At 50.4% G+C, this 17183-nt stretch overlaps 1 protein-coding gene across 3 annotated transcripts in view; it reads left to right on the top strand.

Moving 5' to 3' along the window:
* Nucleotides 1-17183, top strand: part of polr3a (polymerase (RNA) III (DNA directed) polypeptide A) — a 65949-nt gene that overhangs the window by 31276 nt on the left and 17490 nt on the right. For all 3 annotated transcript variants that reach the window (XM_041176471.1, XM_041176470.1, XM_041176472.1), the window contains exons 17-21: nt 258-369; nt 2764-2882; nt 3016-3153; nt 11008-11178; nt 13203-13316. In XM_041176471.1, coding sequence (XP_041032405.1) covers nt 258-369; nt 2764-2882; nt 3016-3153; nt 11008-11178; nt 13203-13316 — 654 coding nt within the window. The remainder of the gene's footprint in view (nt 1-257; nt 370-2763; nt 2883-3015; nt 3154-11007; nt 11179-13202; nt 13317-17183) is intronic.

Below are 17183 nucleotides of genomic sequence, written 5' to 3'. Positions count from 1 at the left end.
ACCTGACTGCAGTGCTCTTACTGCAGGTCATTGAGCTTCTCTTAACACTACTGCTGAAATGAGTTTATAAAACACATTTGCCACTTCTACCTAAAGTGTGAAAACATAAGTAATATCTCAGGTGATCATACTTGGTTTTAGAATAACTTATTATTCTTCACTGTTTTCAATTCTATGATAGATTCATGAAGAAAGCAAAATATGCCTGCATGTATTTTGCCTGAACAGATTTGACGTGATATTTTCACTACTTTCAGGCCTTGATCCTTAAGGAGCTCTCTGTAATTAGAGACCATGCTGGCAGTGCGTGCCTTAGAGAGCTGGACAAGAGCAACAGCCCCCTCATTATGGCCGTTTGTGGTTCAAAAGGTAACTGGACAATTTAGTCATTGTTAAATCACAAATGCTATCATTGGTGTGTGGGTGAACATGCATTTTGTAGAGATTGTATGGTCAAATAGACACTGAGTGGGTGTTTAATAAAAAAAAACTTGGATGTTTTGACTTACTTGGTAGAGGGGGAATGTAAGATAACTTTTTAAAATCGGATTCTGCAGTAAAAAAAATTCTGCTTTAAGTAGTTGCATATGAGTGCATTTCTTTGCAGATATCCATATATATGTGCGCAAAACTATGTGAAGCAGCTCTCTGGTCAGATCAACATGTCTAATACTCTTGAAGAAATGTAGCAAAAGGAATTGATGTTGAGTCAAAACGCAGTGCTGGAAAAACAACAGCTCTGGCAGCATCTGTGGAGAGAGAAACAGAGTTAACGTTTCCAGTCCAATGTGACTCTTCTTCGGAACTGCCCAATATGTTCTGAAGAAGAGCCACATTGGAGTTGAAATGTTAACTCCGTTTCTCTTTCCACAGATGCTGCCAGACCAGCTGAGGTTTTCCAGCACTTTTTGTTTTTATTTCCAATCTCCAGCATCTGCAGTATTTTGCTTTTATATAAGGGATTAATCAAAATGTTTGATATTTGAGAGTGAAGATAAAAAGCCCCTGAAGTCTTCACAACCCTTATTACTATCTTCCAATTATGTTAGAAAAAACATTCTAATGTTAAAAAGTTAACTCTAAATATATTTCTTTAGTATTTTAATGACTATGGCAAGATTCAATACAGTATTTTTACCTTTAAATTCAAGCAAACAGAGTGAATCTGTTTTTTCTTCCTTTGTTGAAACATTGACTCAAACTTCTGTATACCTCCATAAGTGCCAGCAAACGTTGGGAACAATGCCCATGAGAGTCATTGAGTAGTGATTAAGAGTGAGAATTAGACAAGGTTTCTGCTGCTGCTATTATACTGGCCCCAGCTGAAAGGTGCTTGCATGTAGTTATCAGGTAAGGAGAGGATCAGGTTCATGTGATGCTCACACCCGAACAAAGCCTTGATAGGCTGCCAGCAACTCAGGACCCTACCCCAAGCAAGAATCCACACCTTCAGGAGAGAAATGAAAACAAATATGTAGACTTGGTATAAAAACAATATGCCGGAAATACTCAGCAGGTCTGGTAGTATCTATGAAGAGAGTTCTGATGAAAGTTCATTAACCTGAAACATGGGGAAAAATTTTCACCCCTTTGTGGGGGGTGTGTGGGAGCGGGCGCGCCTCCGGTCGGCGCCCCTAATTGGGGGCGTACCGTCATTTTACGTGGGCGGGTCAATTAAGGCCCACCCAGCGTGACGTCTGCCAGGAAGCACTATGCATTCCCTGGGAGGGTGGGGGATTCCCTCAGCCGGGAGTGCGCTCCTTTGTGCATGCACTTGGCGAAAGAGCACGCTGATCTCCTTGAGGCTAAGTGCTGCCTCAGGGCGATCGGCTCGGAATTAAAATTTTTAATGGAAATTATATATAAAAAAAAATTGCTGCCATGTCCCCTCATGCAACAGTGTTTGGACATGTCCATAATTTTTATTGAAAGATTTGCTAAAAATTTAAATACCCTCGTGAAACCACATCCCGCCCGAGAGTTTCATGCTTTTTCCGAAGCCTGCCAGGGCTCCTGGCCTGCCCGCCAACCTTAAGTTGGGTGAGCAGGTCCATTAATTACCTTAAATAGTTTTTCAATGGCCTCAATAGGCCGTTGACAGGTTCCGCGGGCACACAGCTGACTTAGCTGTACCCCTGTCGACCTCAAAATGAAAATGATGCGGGCTGACATCGGGAATACGCCGGACGTCATCCAGAGTTATTTTACGCGTCAGCGAGTGGACCCCACCCCTGCTCACTGACCGGAAGATCCTGCCCATGAGCTCTGTTTCTCTCTCCACAGATCCTGCCTGACCTGTAGAGTATTTCTAAGCATTTTTTTGTCTTCGTTTTAGATTTCCCTTATTCGCCATATTTTTCATTTGTATGTAGGTTCAGAAGGTGGCAGTGCCCACTTGGGTTTTATGGGTATACAACTTAGCCTGTATCATTTTATAATTATAATCTGTTTTAACCCATTAAGTGTAAATAGAGACCAGCTCTAAGGCCTCTGCTGCTGAAACAGGATAACTGCAGTTTCAGGTTGAATGCAAGCAGGTTGCAACCATCTTTTTGCTTGCTTCCTTTTTGCGGGACAGCATCTTGCCTCCTCTTGGTTGTCCGCTGGTTGCACAGTTGTAATCAGAAAGTTACTGGATGGAGGTAGTTATGTATATTTGTATTATTTGTTTAAACCACAACTTCTAACCTTTAGGATAAATTCTGGTGTTTGTCCTTTATTCCCCCATAATGCATTAACCCATGTAATGAACACTCTTAATAGGGTCTTTCATCAACATCTCCCAGATGATTGCATGTGTAGGACAGCAGGCGATTAGTGGATCCCGTGTTCCTGATGGTTTTGAAAACAGATCTCTACCTCACTTTGAAAAGCATTCTAAGGTGAGCAGCCTACTTATTTAGATAAAGCTCTTGTCATCACTCAGCTTTATGTTCATCTCTCCTAATAATTAATTTACAAATTACTTTGCGAACTGTGTATCTTCTAATTAAATTTGCAAATTTCTTTGTGCAGCTTCCAGCAGCAAAGGGTTTTGTAGCCGACAGTTTCTATTCTGGTTTAACTCCGACAGAGTTTATCTTCCATACCATGGCTGGCCGTGAGGGCCTAGTGGATACTGCTGTCAAGACAGCAGAAACTGGATACATGCAGGTAAGGGCAAAATTTGACATCTTTGTAATCGAGTTGGAAGTATTGACTTGTTCCTACAATCAGACTTGATGTTTGCCAACTCAGTCTGAACCATGTTTTTGGAAGTAGTATCTCGTACTAGCACTTAAAACCGCGATTCACACTTGATCTGTAAAATGAAGTATACATAACTTGTAAAGCAGTCTGTGTTAATGACCAAATCTTTGATTGATGCATGTTTATTTATCCTGGCTGAGGTTTCCATTCCAGTGGGCAAAAAAACCTTTGGTGGTATAACCTCCAGTGCATAGTACTAAGTATTCTATGCACGATGCTATTGAATGGTAATGTCATTTACTTAGCCTGATGTTGTGTTGCCTCTACCAATTTTTATTTCTCTTCTCCACTCCCACTTCAACCTAAGAGCCAGGTGATCTTTGCTGCACCAGAATGTGGTCCATGCTTGAACTACGCTGATGGTAAATTACACTGAGAATTTGACCCTGCAGATAATTATTCAGAGTAGGCAATTTTTCTTGTTTGCTTTTTGGAGGAGGTGAATGACAAAGGCTATTATAACCCCTGTTGAGCACCAGCAATTCTTGAGAGAATCTTTGTAGCTCAGATAATGTGAATACCTCAATTATGTCATTATTGTTTTTTTACTTGCAGGAAATTCTTATTGACATTGCAAATTAGATGTCTGAGTTTGTAACATGCCACTGTTTGGAAGAATAACTTACACCACTGAAGACAATTTAACCCTAAATTTTCTTCACTATTTTACCAATAAATAGATGGGACTTGGCTGAACTGTTAGTGTGTTTCAATACCTCCTAACACGTTCTCAATTTTATGTATATCTGTGCTGTGGCTGAATCTAGCTTTAACAAATTAATCTAGGGGGTCTCTGTTAAGTTCATTTATTCAACCAACAATAAAACATTTCCAGCTTTGAGGTGGAAAGCTGAACATTTGTTCTTCAAGCTGAATCCTACACATATCAAGTTATTAACTGAAACCAGATCTGATCATTCTGGAGAAACCACTTGTTGAATGATATCTGGTATGGCCCACCTCACTGGAAAGGCTCTGCCTGTACTGGTCACCATGTGGGTGTCAGCCTGGGTTTTACCTTGGTACCAGCCAACACTGCAGGGTATGCTCTGCTCAGTAGGCAAATGGAAATGGTTTAGAACAAACTGGACTGAAATCTTTAATCAAACCATTTGCTGCAATGTGTATTACCCAACGTTGCTCTAGAACCCCTGCCACTCCCCCTCACCTCTCCCCCTCACCTCTCCCCCTCACCACTCCCCCTCACCTCTCCCTCTCACCACTCCCCCTCACCACTCCCCCTCACCACTCCCTCTCACCTCTCCCCCTCACCTCTCCCCCTCACCTCTCCCCCTCACCTCTCCCCCTCACCTCTCCCCCTCACCACTCCCCCTCACCTCTCCCTCTCACCACTCCCCCTCACCACTCCTCCTCACCTCTCCCCCTCACCACTCCCCCTCACCACTCCTCCTCACCTCTCCCCCTCACCTCTCCCTCTCACCTCTCCCCCTCACCTCTCCCCCTCACCACTCCCCCTCACCACTCCCTCTCACCTCTCCCCCTCACCTCTCCCCCTCACCACTCCCTCTCACCTCTCCCTCTCACCTCTCCCCCTCACCTCTCCCTCTCACCTCTCCCCCTCACCTCTCCCCCTCACCACTCCCTCTCACCTCTCCCTCTCACCTCTCCCTCTCCCCCTCACCACTCCCTCTCACCTCTCCCTCTCACCTCTCCCTCTCACCTCTCCCTCTCACCACTCCCTCTCACCTCTCCCTCTCACCTCTCCCCCTCACCTCTCCCTCTCACCTCTCCCCCTCACCTCTCCCCCTCACCACTCCCTCTCACCTCTCCCTCTCACCTCTCCCCCTCACCTCTCCCTCTCACCTCTCCCCCTCACCTCTCCCCCTCACCTCTCCCTCTCACCTCTCCCTCTCACCTCTCCCCCTCACCTCTCCCTCTCACCTCTCCCCCTCACCTCTCCCTGTCACCTCTCCCCCTCACCTCTCCCTCTCACCTCTCCCCCTCACCTCTCCCCCTCACCACTCCCTCTCACCTCTCCCTGTCACCTCTCCCCCTCACCACTCCCCCTCACCTCTCCCCCTCACCACTCCCCCTCACCACTCCCCCTCACCTCTCCCCCTCACCACTCCCTCTCCCCCTCACCTCTCCCCCTCACCACTCCCCCTCACCACTCCCTCTCACCTCTCCCCCTCACCACTCCCCCTCACCTCTCCCTCTCACCTCTCCCCCTCACCTCTCCCTCTCACCACTCCCTCTCACCACTCCCTCTCACCTCTCCCCCTCACCACTCCCTCTCACCACTCCCTCTCACCTCTCCCCCTCACCACTCCCTCTCACCTCTCCCCCTCACCTCTCCCTCTCACCACTCCCCCTCACCTCTCCCCCTCACCACTCCCCCTCACCACTCCCTCTCACCTCTCCCTCTCACCTCTCCCCCTCACCACTCCCTCTCACCACTCCCTCTCACCTCTCCCCCTCACCACTCCCTCTCACCTCTCCCCCTCACCTCTCCCTCTCACCACTCCCCCTCACCTCTCCCCCTCACCACTCCCCTCACCTCTCCCTCTCACCTCTCCCTCTCACCACTCCCTCTCACCTCTCCCCTCACCTCTCCCCCTCACCTCTCCCCCTCACCACTCCCTCTCACCACTCCTCTCACCTCTCCCCTCACCTCACCACTCCCCCTCACCACTCCCCCTCACCTCTCCCTCTCACCTCTCCCCCTCACCTCTCCCTCTCACCTCTCCCTCTCACCTCTCCCCCTTACCTCTCCCCCTTACCTCTCCCCTTTCACCTCTCCCCCTTACCTCTCCCCCTTACCTCTCCCCCTTACCTCTCCCCTTTACCTCTCCCCCTCCCTCTCCCCCTCACCTCTCCCCCTCACCACTCCCTCTCACCTCTCCCTCTCACCTCTCCCTGTCACCTCTCCCCCTCACCTCTCCCTCTCACCTCTCCCCCTCACCTCTCCCTCTCACCTCTCCCCCTCACCTCTCCCCCTCACCTCTCCCCCTCACCTCTCCCTCTCACCTCTCCTCCTCACCTCTCCCCCTCACCTCTCCCTCTCCCCCTCACCTCTCCCCCTCACCACTCCCCCTCACCTCTCCCCCTCACCACTCCCCCTCACCTCTCCCCCTCACCTCTCCCCCTCACCACTCCCCCTCACCTCTCCCCCTCACCTCTCCCTCTCACCTCTCCCCCTCACCTCTCCCTCTCCCCCTCACCTCTCCCCCTCACCTCTCCCCCTCACCACTCCCCCTCACCACTCCCCCTCACCTCTCCCCCTCACCACTCCCCCTCACCTCTCCCTCTCACCTCTCCCCCTCACCACTCCCCCTCACCTCTCCCTCTCACCACTCCCCCTCACCTCTCCCTCTCACCTCTCCCCCTCACCACTCCCTCTCACCTCTCCCCCTCACCACTCCCCCTCACCACTCCCCCTCACCTCTCCCCCTCACCTCTCCCTCTCACCTCTCCCCCTCACCTCTCCCCCTCACCTCTCCCCCTCACCTCTCCCCCTCACCACTCCCCCTCACCTCTCCCTCTCACCTCTCCCCCTCACCACTCCCCCTCACCTCTCCCTCTCACCTCTCCCCCCTCACCTCTCCCTCTCACCTCTCCCCCTCACCTCTCCCACTCCCCCTCACCTCTCCCCCTCACCTCTCCCCCTCACCTCTCCCTCTCACCTCTCCCCCTCACCTCTCCCACTCCCCCTCACCTCTCCCTCTCACCTCTCCCCCTCACCTCTCCCCCTCACCTCTCCCTCTCACCTCTCCCCCTCACCTCTCCCTCTCACCTCTCCCCCTCACCTCTCCCCCTCACCTCTCCCCCTCACCTCTCCCTCTCACCTCTCCCCCTCACCTCTCCCTCTCACCTCTCCCCCTCACCTCTCCCCCTCACCTCTCCCCCTCACCTCTCCCCCTCACCTCTCCCTCTCACCACTCTCCCTCTCACCTCTCCCCCTCACCTCTCCCCCTCACCACTCCCCCTCACCACTCCCTCTCACCTCTCCCTCTCACCTCTCCCCCTCACCACTCCCCCTCACCTCTCCCCCTCACCTCTCCCTCTCCCTTCACCACTCCCCCTCACCTCTCCCTCTCACCTCTCCCCCTCACCTCTCCCTCTCCCTCTCACCTCTCCCCCTCACCTCTCCCCCTCACCTCTCCCTCTCACCTCTCCCCCTCACCTCTCCCTCTCCCTCTCACCTCTCCCCCTCACCTCTCCCCCTCACCTCTCCCTCTCACCTCTCCCTCTCACCTCTCCCCCTCACCTCTCCCCCTCACCACTCCCCCTCACCACTCCCTCTCACCTCTCCCTCTCACCTCTCCCCCTCACCTCTCCCCCTCACCTCTCCCTCTCACCTCTCCCCCTCACCTCTCCCCCTCACCTCTCCCTCTCACCTCTCCCCCTCACCTCTCCCCCTCACCTCTCCCTCTCACCTCTCCCTCTCACCTCTCCCCCTCACCTCTCCCTCTCCCCCTCACCACTTCCCCCTCACCTCTCCCTCTCACCTCTCCCCCTCACCTCTCCCTCTCCCCCTCACCACTCCCCCTCACCTCTCCCTCTCACCTCTCCCCCTCACCTCTCCCTCTCCCCCTCACCACTCCCCCTCACCTCTCCCTCTCACCTCTCCCCCTCACCTCTCCCACTCCCCCTCACCTCTCCCCCTCACCTCTCCCTCTCCCCCTCACCACTCCCCCTCACCTCTCCCTCTCACCTCTCCCCCTCACCTCTCCCCCTCACCTCTCCCCCTCACCACTCCCCCTCACCTCTCCCCCTCACCACTCCCCCTCACCACTCCCCCTCACCTCTCCCTCTCACCTCTCCCCCTCACCTCTCCCTCTCACCTCTCCCCCTCACCTCTCCCACTCCCCCTCACCTCTCCCCCTCACCTCTCCCCCTCACCACTCCCCCTCACCTCTCCCCCTCACCCTCTCCCCCTCACCTCTCCCCCTCACCTCTCCCTCTCCCCCTCACCTCTCCCCCTCACCTCTCCCTCTCACCTCTCCCTCTCACCTCTCCCCCTCGCCTCTCCCCCCTCACCACTCCCCCTCACCTCTCCCTCTCCCCCTCACCTCTCCCCCTCACCTCTCCCCCTCACCTCTCCCTCTCCCCCTCACCTCTCCCCCTCACCTCTCCCTCTCCCCCTCACCTCTCCCTCTCACCTCTCCCTCTCACCTCTCCCCCTCACCTCTCCCCCTCACCTCTCCCCCTCACCTCTCCCCCTCACCTCTCCCTCTCACCTCTCCCTCTCACCTCTCCCCCTCACCTCTCCCCCTCACCTCTCCCTCTCCCCCTCACCTCTCCCTCTCACCTCTCCCCCTCACCTCTCCCCCTCACCTCTCCCTCTCACCTCTCCCCCTCACCTCTCCCTCTCACCTCTCCCCCTCACCTCTCCCTCTCCCCCTCACCTCTCCCTCTCACCTCTCCCCCTCACCTCTCCCCCTCACCTCTCCCCCTCACCTCTCCCTCTCACCTCTCCCTCTCACCTCTCCCCCTCACCTCTCCCTCTCACCTCTCCCTCTCACCTCTCCCCCTCACCACTCCCCCTCACCTCTCCCTCTCCCCCTCACCTCTCCCCCTCACCTCTCCCTCTCCCCCTCACCTCTCCCCCTCACCCTCTCCCTCTCCCCTCACCTCTCCCCCTCACCACTCCCCCTCACCTCTCCCCCTCACCTCTCCCTCTCACCTCTCCCCCTCACCACTCCCCCTCACCTCTCCCTCTCACCTCTCCCCCTCACCACTCCCTCTCACCTCTCCCCCTCACCTCTCCCTCTCCCCCTCACCACTCCCCCTCACCTCTCCCTCTCACCTCTCCCTCTCCCTCTCCCCCTCACCACTCCCCCTCACCTCTCTCCCTCTCACCTCTCCCCCTCACCACTCCCCCTCACCTCTCCCTCTCACCTCTCCCCCTCACCTCTCCCTCTCCCCCTCACCACTCCCCCTCACCTCTCCCTCTCACCTCTCCCTCTCCCTCTCCCCCTCACCACTCCCCCTCACCTCTCCCTCTCACCTCTCCCCCTCACCTCTCCCTCTCCCCCTCACCACTCCCCCTCACCTCTCCCTCTCACCTCTCCCTCTCCCTCTCCCCCTCACCACTCCCCCTCACCTCTCCCTCTCACCTCTCCCCCTCACCACTCCCCCTCACCTCTCTCCTCTCCCTCTCCCCCTCACCACTCCCCCTCACCTCTCCCTCTCACCTCTCCCCCTCACCACTCCCCCTCACCTCTCCCTCTCCCCCCTCACCTCTCCCTCTCCCCCTCACTCACTCCCCCTCACCTCTCCCCCTCACCACCCCCCTCACCTCTCCCCCTCACCTCTCCCTCTCCCCCTCACCACTCCCCCTCACCTCTCCCTCTCACCTCTCCCCCTCACCACTCCCCCTCACCTCTCCCCCTCACCTCTCCCCCTCACCTCTCCCTCTCCCCCTCACCTCTCCCCCTCACCTCTCCCTCTCCCCCCTCACCTCTCCCCCTCACCTCTCCCCCTCACCTCTCCCTCTCCCCCTCACCACTCCCCCTCACCTCTCCCTCTCCCCCTCACCTCTCCCCCTCACCTCTCCCTCTCCCCCTCACCACTCCCCCTCACCTCTCCCTCTCCCCCTCACCTCTCCCCCTCACCCTCTCCCCCTCACCTCTCCCCCTCACCTCTCCCTCTCCCCCTCACCTCTCCCCTCACCTCTCCCTCTCACCTCTCCCCCTCGCCTCTCCCCCTCACCTCTCCCTCTCCCCCTCACCTCTCCCCCTCACCTCTCCCCCTCACCTCTCCCTCTCCCCCTCACCTCTCCCTCTCACCTCTCCCTCTCACCTCTCCCCCTCACCTCTCACCTCTCCCCCTCACCTCTCCCTCTCCCCCTCACCTCTCCCCCTCACCTCTCCCCCTCACCTCTCCCTCTCCCCCTCACCTCTCTCCTCTCGACCTCTCCCTCTCACCTCTCCCCTCACCTCTCCCCCTCACCTCTTCCCTCTCCCCCCTCACCTCTCCCTCTCACCACTCCCTCTCACCTCTCCCTCTCACCTCTCCCTCTCACCTCTCCCCCTCACCTCTCCCCCTCACCTCTCCCCCTCACCTCTCCCTCTCCCCCTCACCACTCCCCCTCACCTCTCCCTCTCCCCCTCACCACTCCTCCTCACCACTCCCCCTCACCTCTCCCCCTCACCTCTCCCCCTCACCACTCCCCCTCACCACTCCCCCTCACCTCTCCCCCTCACCTCTCCAACTCCCCCTCACCTCTCCTCCTCACCACTCCCCCTCACCACTCCCCCTCACCACTCCCCCTCACCTCTCCCACTCCCCCTCACCTCTCCTCCTCACCTCTCCTCCTCACCACTCCCCCTCACCTCTCCCCCTCACCTCTCCCCCTCACCTCTCCCCCTCACCTCTCCCCCTCACCTCTCCCACTCCCCCTCACCTCTCCTCCTCACCATTCCCCCTCACCTCTCCCCCTCACCTCTCCTCCTCACCACTCCCCCTCACCGCTCCCCCAAACCCGGGCCTGGTAACACTCTAGCACTGTGTACGCCTTTATATTATTCTAAAATGTACATTCTGCAAAACAGGTAGTATTTATTGCACATCCTCTTCCATTGTCTTTGGAGTACAGAAGACGTGACTAACTTGTTTGTACTGGGCATCTGCTCTTGCTTATTTTTGAAGCCATTTCTGTAACTGATATAATCCTAAGTGTAAACTTACTTATCTGCATATAGATGTTCGATACCAACATACCTTTGGAATATAGTTGCAGTGTTTAGTGTACAACAGTCTGAAGATATTTTTTCTGTTCCTGCCTTTTTCTAGAGGCGCCTGGTTAAATCTTTGGAGGATCTCTGCACACAGTATGACTTAACTGTTCGCAGCTCAACCGGTGACATTATCCAGTTTATCTATGGTGGAGATGGCTTAGATCCAGCAGCTATGGAAGGCAAAGATGAACCTTTAGAATTTAAGCGGGTTCTGGATAATATTCGGGTAATGATGTTCTGTTTATAACTATTAATGTGTAGCATGCTGTATGTTGTGTAGTTTGGTCAACCTTTGAATTTGTGTTGTTTCTACAAAGTCCAGATTAAACTGTTTCTGCCAGCTTGAGGTCAAAATATGTAAAGAATGGCCTTTGGCTACAAGCTTTATTGTGATGAGTTAAAATATATAGACAAGTTTTTTGATTCCTATTTAGAAAAAAGAACTTGCTAAAATTACTGTATCATGATACGTTTCGAGTTGTATTATCCAAGCGATAGTAGAAACCAAAAAATGTTGTTGTAGCTCTCCTACCATGATTTCACCACTGTAGAAATGTCATTCTAAGATTGTGGATTTTCTCAGGTCAGTAAGAATTCTTAAATGTGCAAACTAACTTAGATAAAGGTTCAGTTGTAAAACTTATACTCTGAAGGATTAATTGATTGTCCCAAAGTATATTTTAAATCTAAATTTCAAACAATACTTGACAGTTAACTGTCAGTCACCATCACTGGTGCTTTCTCCATGGCAATGCCTCTACCAATCAGAGTCCACTCGCCAACCAATCAGCACTCTCTTCTCATACAATATAAATAGTTTTCCCCTTATATTGGCATTCTTGCGAAATGCCCTGAGTGCGAGACGAAAAGCTTTGAAGTGCCTTTTTTCAGCAATACTCAAAAGTATATTTGCTCTTGCAAGTTCTGCTACCTCTTATCAACACCATACACACCCATGCAGTTTTCTTGGCTGTTCTGGCATCACCTGTCCATGTCCAGTAGGCAGCCTTCTCTCTGAACGCTGTCTATATTTGTGTTGAACACTTTCTTCAGATTCTTTCCTCTTGCTGAGGATTGGATGCAATGTAGTGCCAGTTGCTTCTACTGTAAGCAACAGCATTTTCCCAATTAGACTTCATGGCTAACAATGGAAGTGACTAACCACAAGTCGTCGGAGAGTGAGATTGGATGAGTCCTACATTTTGCTGGTGTCTGCCTTCAGAGCCATTGCCCTCTTGTTAGGATTATCTGCCTCTTCCGTAGTTCCAGATTTCACACACTTGGAGGGGTAATGTCCCCTGTCTACACTGGACAAAACTGATGATACCCTCACTTAGTTTAGCTAAGGTGAGGTACTAGGGTCTGCCTGCCGGTGGTGTGCATTACCAGCTACTTGGAAGCATAAGTGAGAGCTGAGGATACTGTGGGACAGCAGTGAGCCTTACCCACATTCAAATTGGAGTGTGCAGCTGACAATGACTCTGAGGTGCTAATCCTGTCACAGAAAGGTCATGCACATTGCTGCTGAACTAGCCACAAGAATTTTTCTGAACTCTGTAATAACCCATCCTTCAGTATTGCCACCATACAACAGTGTGGATGAGTTGGGAAGTTCACCGGAGTTGAGATTGAACCTTTTTGCAACACCTTGTGGTGCAAAGTCTTGATGTTGCACCTTGGCCATACCCAGTGTGGCAACTGAATTTTTACACCAAATGAGAGAATTAAGATCTTCCTGGGGATAAGAGAAAGCCTATAATTCTATAAATCTCAGTTCTATTAAGAGGAAGTGTCCAACAGAAGTTGCACAGTACATGCCCTTAATTAATTTCCACAATGGAATTTGAAAAACAGAAAATGTTTTCTCATATGTGTTTTTATATATATATATATATATATATATGTATTGAATATGTGTGAAAAAATTAAACAACTTGGCACTTTTTTCAGGAACTTTTTGTCTTGAATTTCTAAAGCATTGGACAAAAGACTTTGTAAGTTCCTTGTACTCAGGTCAAAACAATCATCATGCAAGTGCTTGTTATCTCTGGAGACAGCCCTTTGATTTGTTATAGTTCATGGAAATGTTTGATCCACCATGAGTAAAACTTGGATGAACGACTAACTTTTACAGAATATATTCCTGTATGTTGTACATATTTAGTCACACCAGTGTCAGGTGGTTTCATTTGCAAGCTGTTTTTTTTAGAGAACATGCCCCTGATGTCTTTTGTTTCTCTTCCCTCCTAGGCCATTTACCCGTGTCACAGTGAACCAGCTCTGAGTAAGAATGAAGTGGTTGTAGCTGCTGAGGCAATTATGAAGAGAAGCGAGTTTCTATGTTGTCAAAATGAATATCTGCAGGTTGGCAGAATGTTCATTCTCTCTACATCAAAGCATAATGCACATTAGGTGCAGATGAAACCTTTTCCTGTTGTCTTTCACTTCTTTGTATTGATTATCCTATCCCATTTCTAAAGGCTCTAACTGGAACCGTTTGTGAGAAGTATATTGAGGTAATGGCTATACCTGTGTGGTTAGGCATTTCTGTTTTACGGAATCTCACTCACTATAAATGCCTCCATAATGCATTGGCTGATTTTGCTGCTAGCTACTCAATGTGTCAGATACAAACTTGTTTTACAAATGCTTTTATAAAATAAGTTACACTCTGTCATTTTAAGTACCCCTGCATCAGGAAGCTTTAATATACTCGAAACGTCAACTCTTTTCTTCTCCGCCGATGCTGCCAGACCTGCTGAGTTTTTCCAGGTAATTCTGTTTTTGTTTTAGCTTTAATGTACCGTTCGTTGTTTATTAATTAATCATTTCTGACACAAGCAATTGTCTTGCTGTAGATTGAAATCTCAAGTCAGAGTTTCCCGCCAGGCTTATCCTGGAAGTTCAGGTTTTTATTGGTGGGAAATGTTGGAGAATTAGAGCCTTTTATGCCCATTGGTACCGCACTAGCTTACTGGCATGCTTTAAATCCACCATCAAAAGTGCAACACCAGTGTAGACATCTTCTGCACTGACCTTTCTATACCATCTCTGAGTGAGATTGCGACTTTGTCAAACTTTGAGTAGTTAGAACCATAGAACACTACAGCACAGAAAACAGGCCATTCGGCCCTTCTAGTCTGTGCCAAAATATTATTCCGCTAGTCCCATTGACCTGCACCTAGTCCATAACCCTCCAGACCTCTCCCATCCATGTATCTATCTAATTTATTCTTAAAATTTAAGAGTGAGCCCGCATTTACCACGTCAGACGGTAGCTCGTTCCACACTCCCACCACTCTCTGAGTGAAGAAGTTCCCCCTAATGTTCCCCCTAAACCTTTCCCCTTTCACCCTAAAGCCATGTCCTCTCGTGTTTATTTCTCCTAATCTAAGTGGAAAGAGCCTACTCGAATTTACTCTGTCTATACCCCTCATAATTTTGTAAACTTCTATCATATCTCCCCTCATTCTTCTACGCTCCAAGGAATAAAGTCCTAACCTGTTTAATCTTTCCCTGTAACTCAACTCCTTAAGACCCGGCAACATCCTAGCAAATCTTCTCTGCACTCTCTCAATCTTACTGATAACCTTCCTGTAGTTAGGCGACCAGAACTGCACACAATACTCCAAAGTTGGCCTCACCAATGTCTTATACAACCTCACCATAACATCCCAACTCATATACTCAATACTTTGATTTATGAAGGCCAGTATGCCAAAAGCTTTCTTTACAACCTTGTCTACCTGTGACGCCACTTTCAGGGAACTATGTATCTGAACTCCCAGATCCTTTGTTCCTCTGCACTCCTCAGTGCCCTACCATTTACTGTGTATGTCCTATCTTGGTTTGACCTTCCAAAATGTACACCTCACACTTTTCCGCATAAAATTCCATCTGCCATTTTCTGGCCCATTTTTCCAGTTGATCCAGATCTCTCTGCAAGCTTTGAAAGCCTTCCTCACTGTCCACAATGCCTCCAATCTTAGTGTCATCAGAAAACTTGCTGATCCAATTCACCACATTATCATCCAAATCATTGATATAGACAACAAATAATAATGATCCCAGCACAGATCCCTGAGGCACCCCACTAGTCACAGAACTCCAGTCTGAGAAGCAATCATCCACTACCACTCTGTCTTCTCCCACACAGCCAATTTTGAATCCAGTTTACAACCTCTCCATGGATACTAAGTGTCTGAACTTCTGAACTAACCTCCCATGTTGGACCTTGTCAAAGGCCTTACTAAAGTCCATGTAGACAACATCTACAGCCTTTCCTTCATCTACTTTCTTGGTAACCTCCTTGAAAAATTCTACAAGGTTCGTTAAACACAACCTACCACGCACAAAGCCATGCTGACTATCCTTAATCAGCCCTTGGCTGTCCAAATAATTATATATCCGATCTCTCAGAACACCTTCCAATAATTTACCTACTACTGACGTCAGGCTCACTGGCCTGTAATTACCTGGTTTATTTTTGGAGCCTTTTTTTTAACAACGGAACAACATGAGCTACCCTCCAATCCTCCAGCACCTCACCCTGTTGATTGAGACCCTCAAACAACTGGGCTTAAATGACCCAAAATTGTTTCATCCTGGCAGCTAACAGAAGCTAGCTGTGATTGCATTGATCTGGGCTTAATTCAAATGCCAATCCTATAACAAATGAAATTATCTTAGTCCACAGTGTACTTTGTTTCTTATAACTGATTTGTTCAAAGTTACTATCTGTGTGGGGCATTTAAAACATAATACCATGATGGAAAATTTCCAGTTTAATGAGAAAAAAGGAGCAAACATTTCATGCCTGCTACCCTTTACGTAGTTTCTGATCACAAGCATTTTGCTATATCAAGTAGCAATTCTTCTATATAATGAAGAATGGAAAGTCAGGTACAGCTATCTCTAGACTGCTTTTGCACATTCCTTAGTGATTGTTTTTTTTTTGGACCAGCACTAATTCAGGAAAAGATTAAGAACCAAAGAGTCAACGTTAAAAAAACAGAAATGTAGGAGAGGTTCTTGACCGAAACAACCATTCCTCCTTCATCTCATGTATTTTTCTTCCAGTTGTCTCCTCTTTTGCTCAACAACAGGGGGAAATAATTTCTGAACACCACTTGAAGGAAGTACTGAGCGGGCAAGGGCACAGAATGTACTCTGGGTGGGGAACTTCAATGTTCATCACCAAGGGTGGCTCTGTAGCACCACTACAGACCGAGCTGGCTGAGTCCTAAAGGACATAGCTTCTAGACTAGGTCTGTGGCAGGTGGTGAGGGAACCAACAAGAGGGTAAAACAGAGTTGACCTCATCTTCATCAATCTGCCTGCTGCAGATGCATCTGTCTACAACAGTATAGGTAGGAGTGACCACCGCACAGTCCTTGTAGAGACAAAGCCCTGTCTTCACATTGAGGATACCCTCCAATGTGTTGTGTGGTACAAATACCATGCTAAACGGGATAGATTTCAAACATCTAGTAACTCAAGACTGGGCGTCCCTGAGACATGTGGGCTATCAGCAGCAGCAGAATTTTACTTCACCACAATCTATAACCTCATGTCCCGGTATATCCTCCACTCTGTAATTACCATCAAGCCTAGTTCAATGAAGAGTGCAGGAGGGCATCCCAGGATCAGCACCAAGCATACCTAAAAATGAGGTGCCAACCTGGTGAAGCTACAACACAGGACTGCCTAACAGCACAAGCAACAAGTGATAGACAGAACTAAGCGATTCCACAACCAACGGACCAGAACCAAACTCTGCAGTCCTGCTACATCCAGTTGTGAATGGTGGTGGACAATTAACCAGTTCATTAGAGGAGGAGGCTCCACAGATATCCCCATCCTCAATGATGGGGGAGCCCATCACATCAGTGCAAAAGATAGCGCTGAAGTATTTGCAATGATCTTCAGCCAGAAGTACTGAGTGGATGATCCATCGCGGCCTCCACCTGAGGTCCCAGCATCACTGTCTTCAGCCAATTCGATTCACTCCACGTGATATCAAGAAACAGCTAAAGGCACTGGGCACTGCAAAGGCTATGGGCCCTGGCAATATTCCGGCAATAGTACTGAAGTTTTGTGCTCCACAACTTGCCAAGCCCTAGACAAGCTGTTCCACTACAGCTACAGACCATACCTTGGCAATTTTCTACATTGCTGGTACATGCCAGTGTTAAAAACCTTTTGTTAACTATTTTGTTAAAAAGAGTTACA

This window comes from Carcharodon carcharias, chromosome 28, assembly GCF_017639515.1.
Source record: "Carcharodon carcharias isolate sCarCar2 chromosome 28, sCarCar2.pri, whole genome shotgun sequence".
Taxonomy (NCBI): domain Eukaryota; kingdom Metazoa; phylum Chordata; class Chondrichthyes; order Lamniformes; family Lamnidae; genus Carcharodon; species Carcharodon carcharias.
This window is presented reverse-complemented; position numbering and strand designations above follow the sequence as displayed.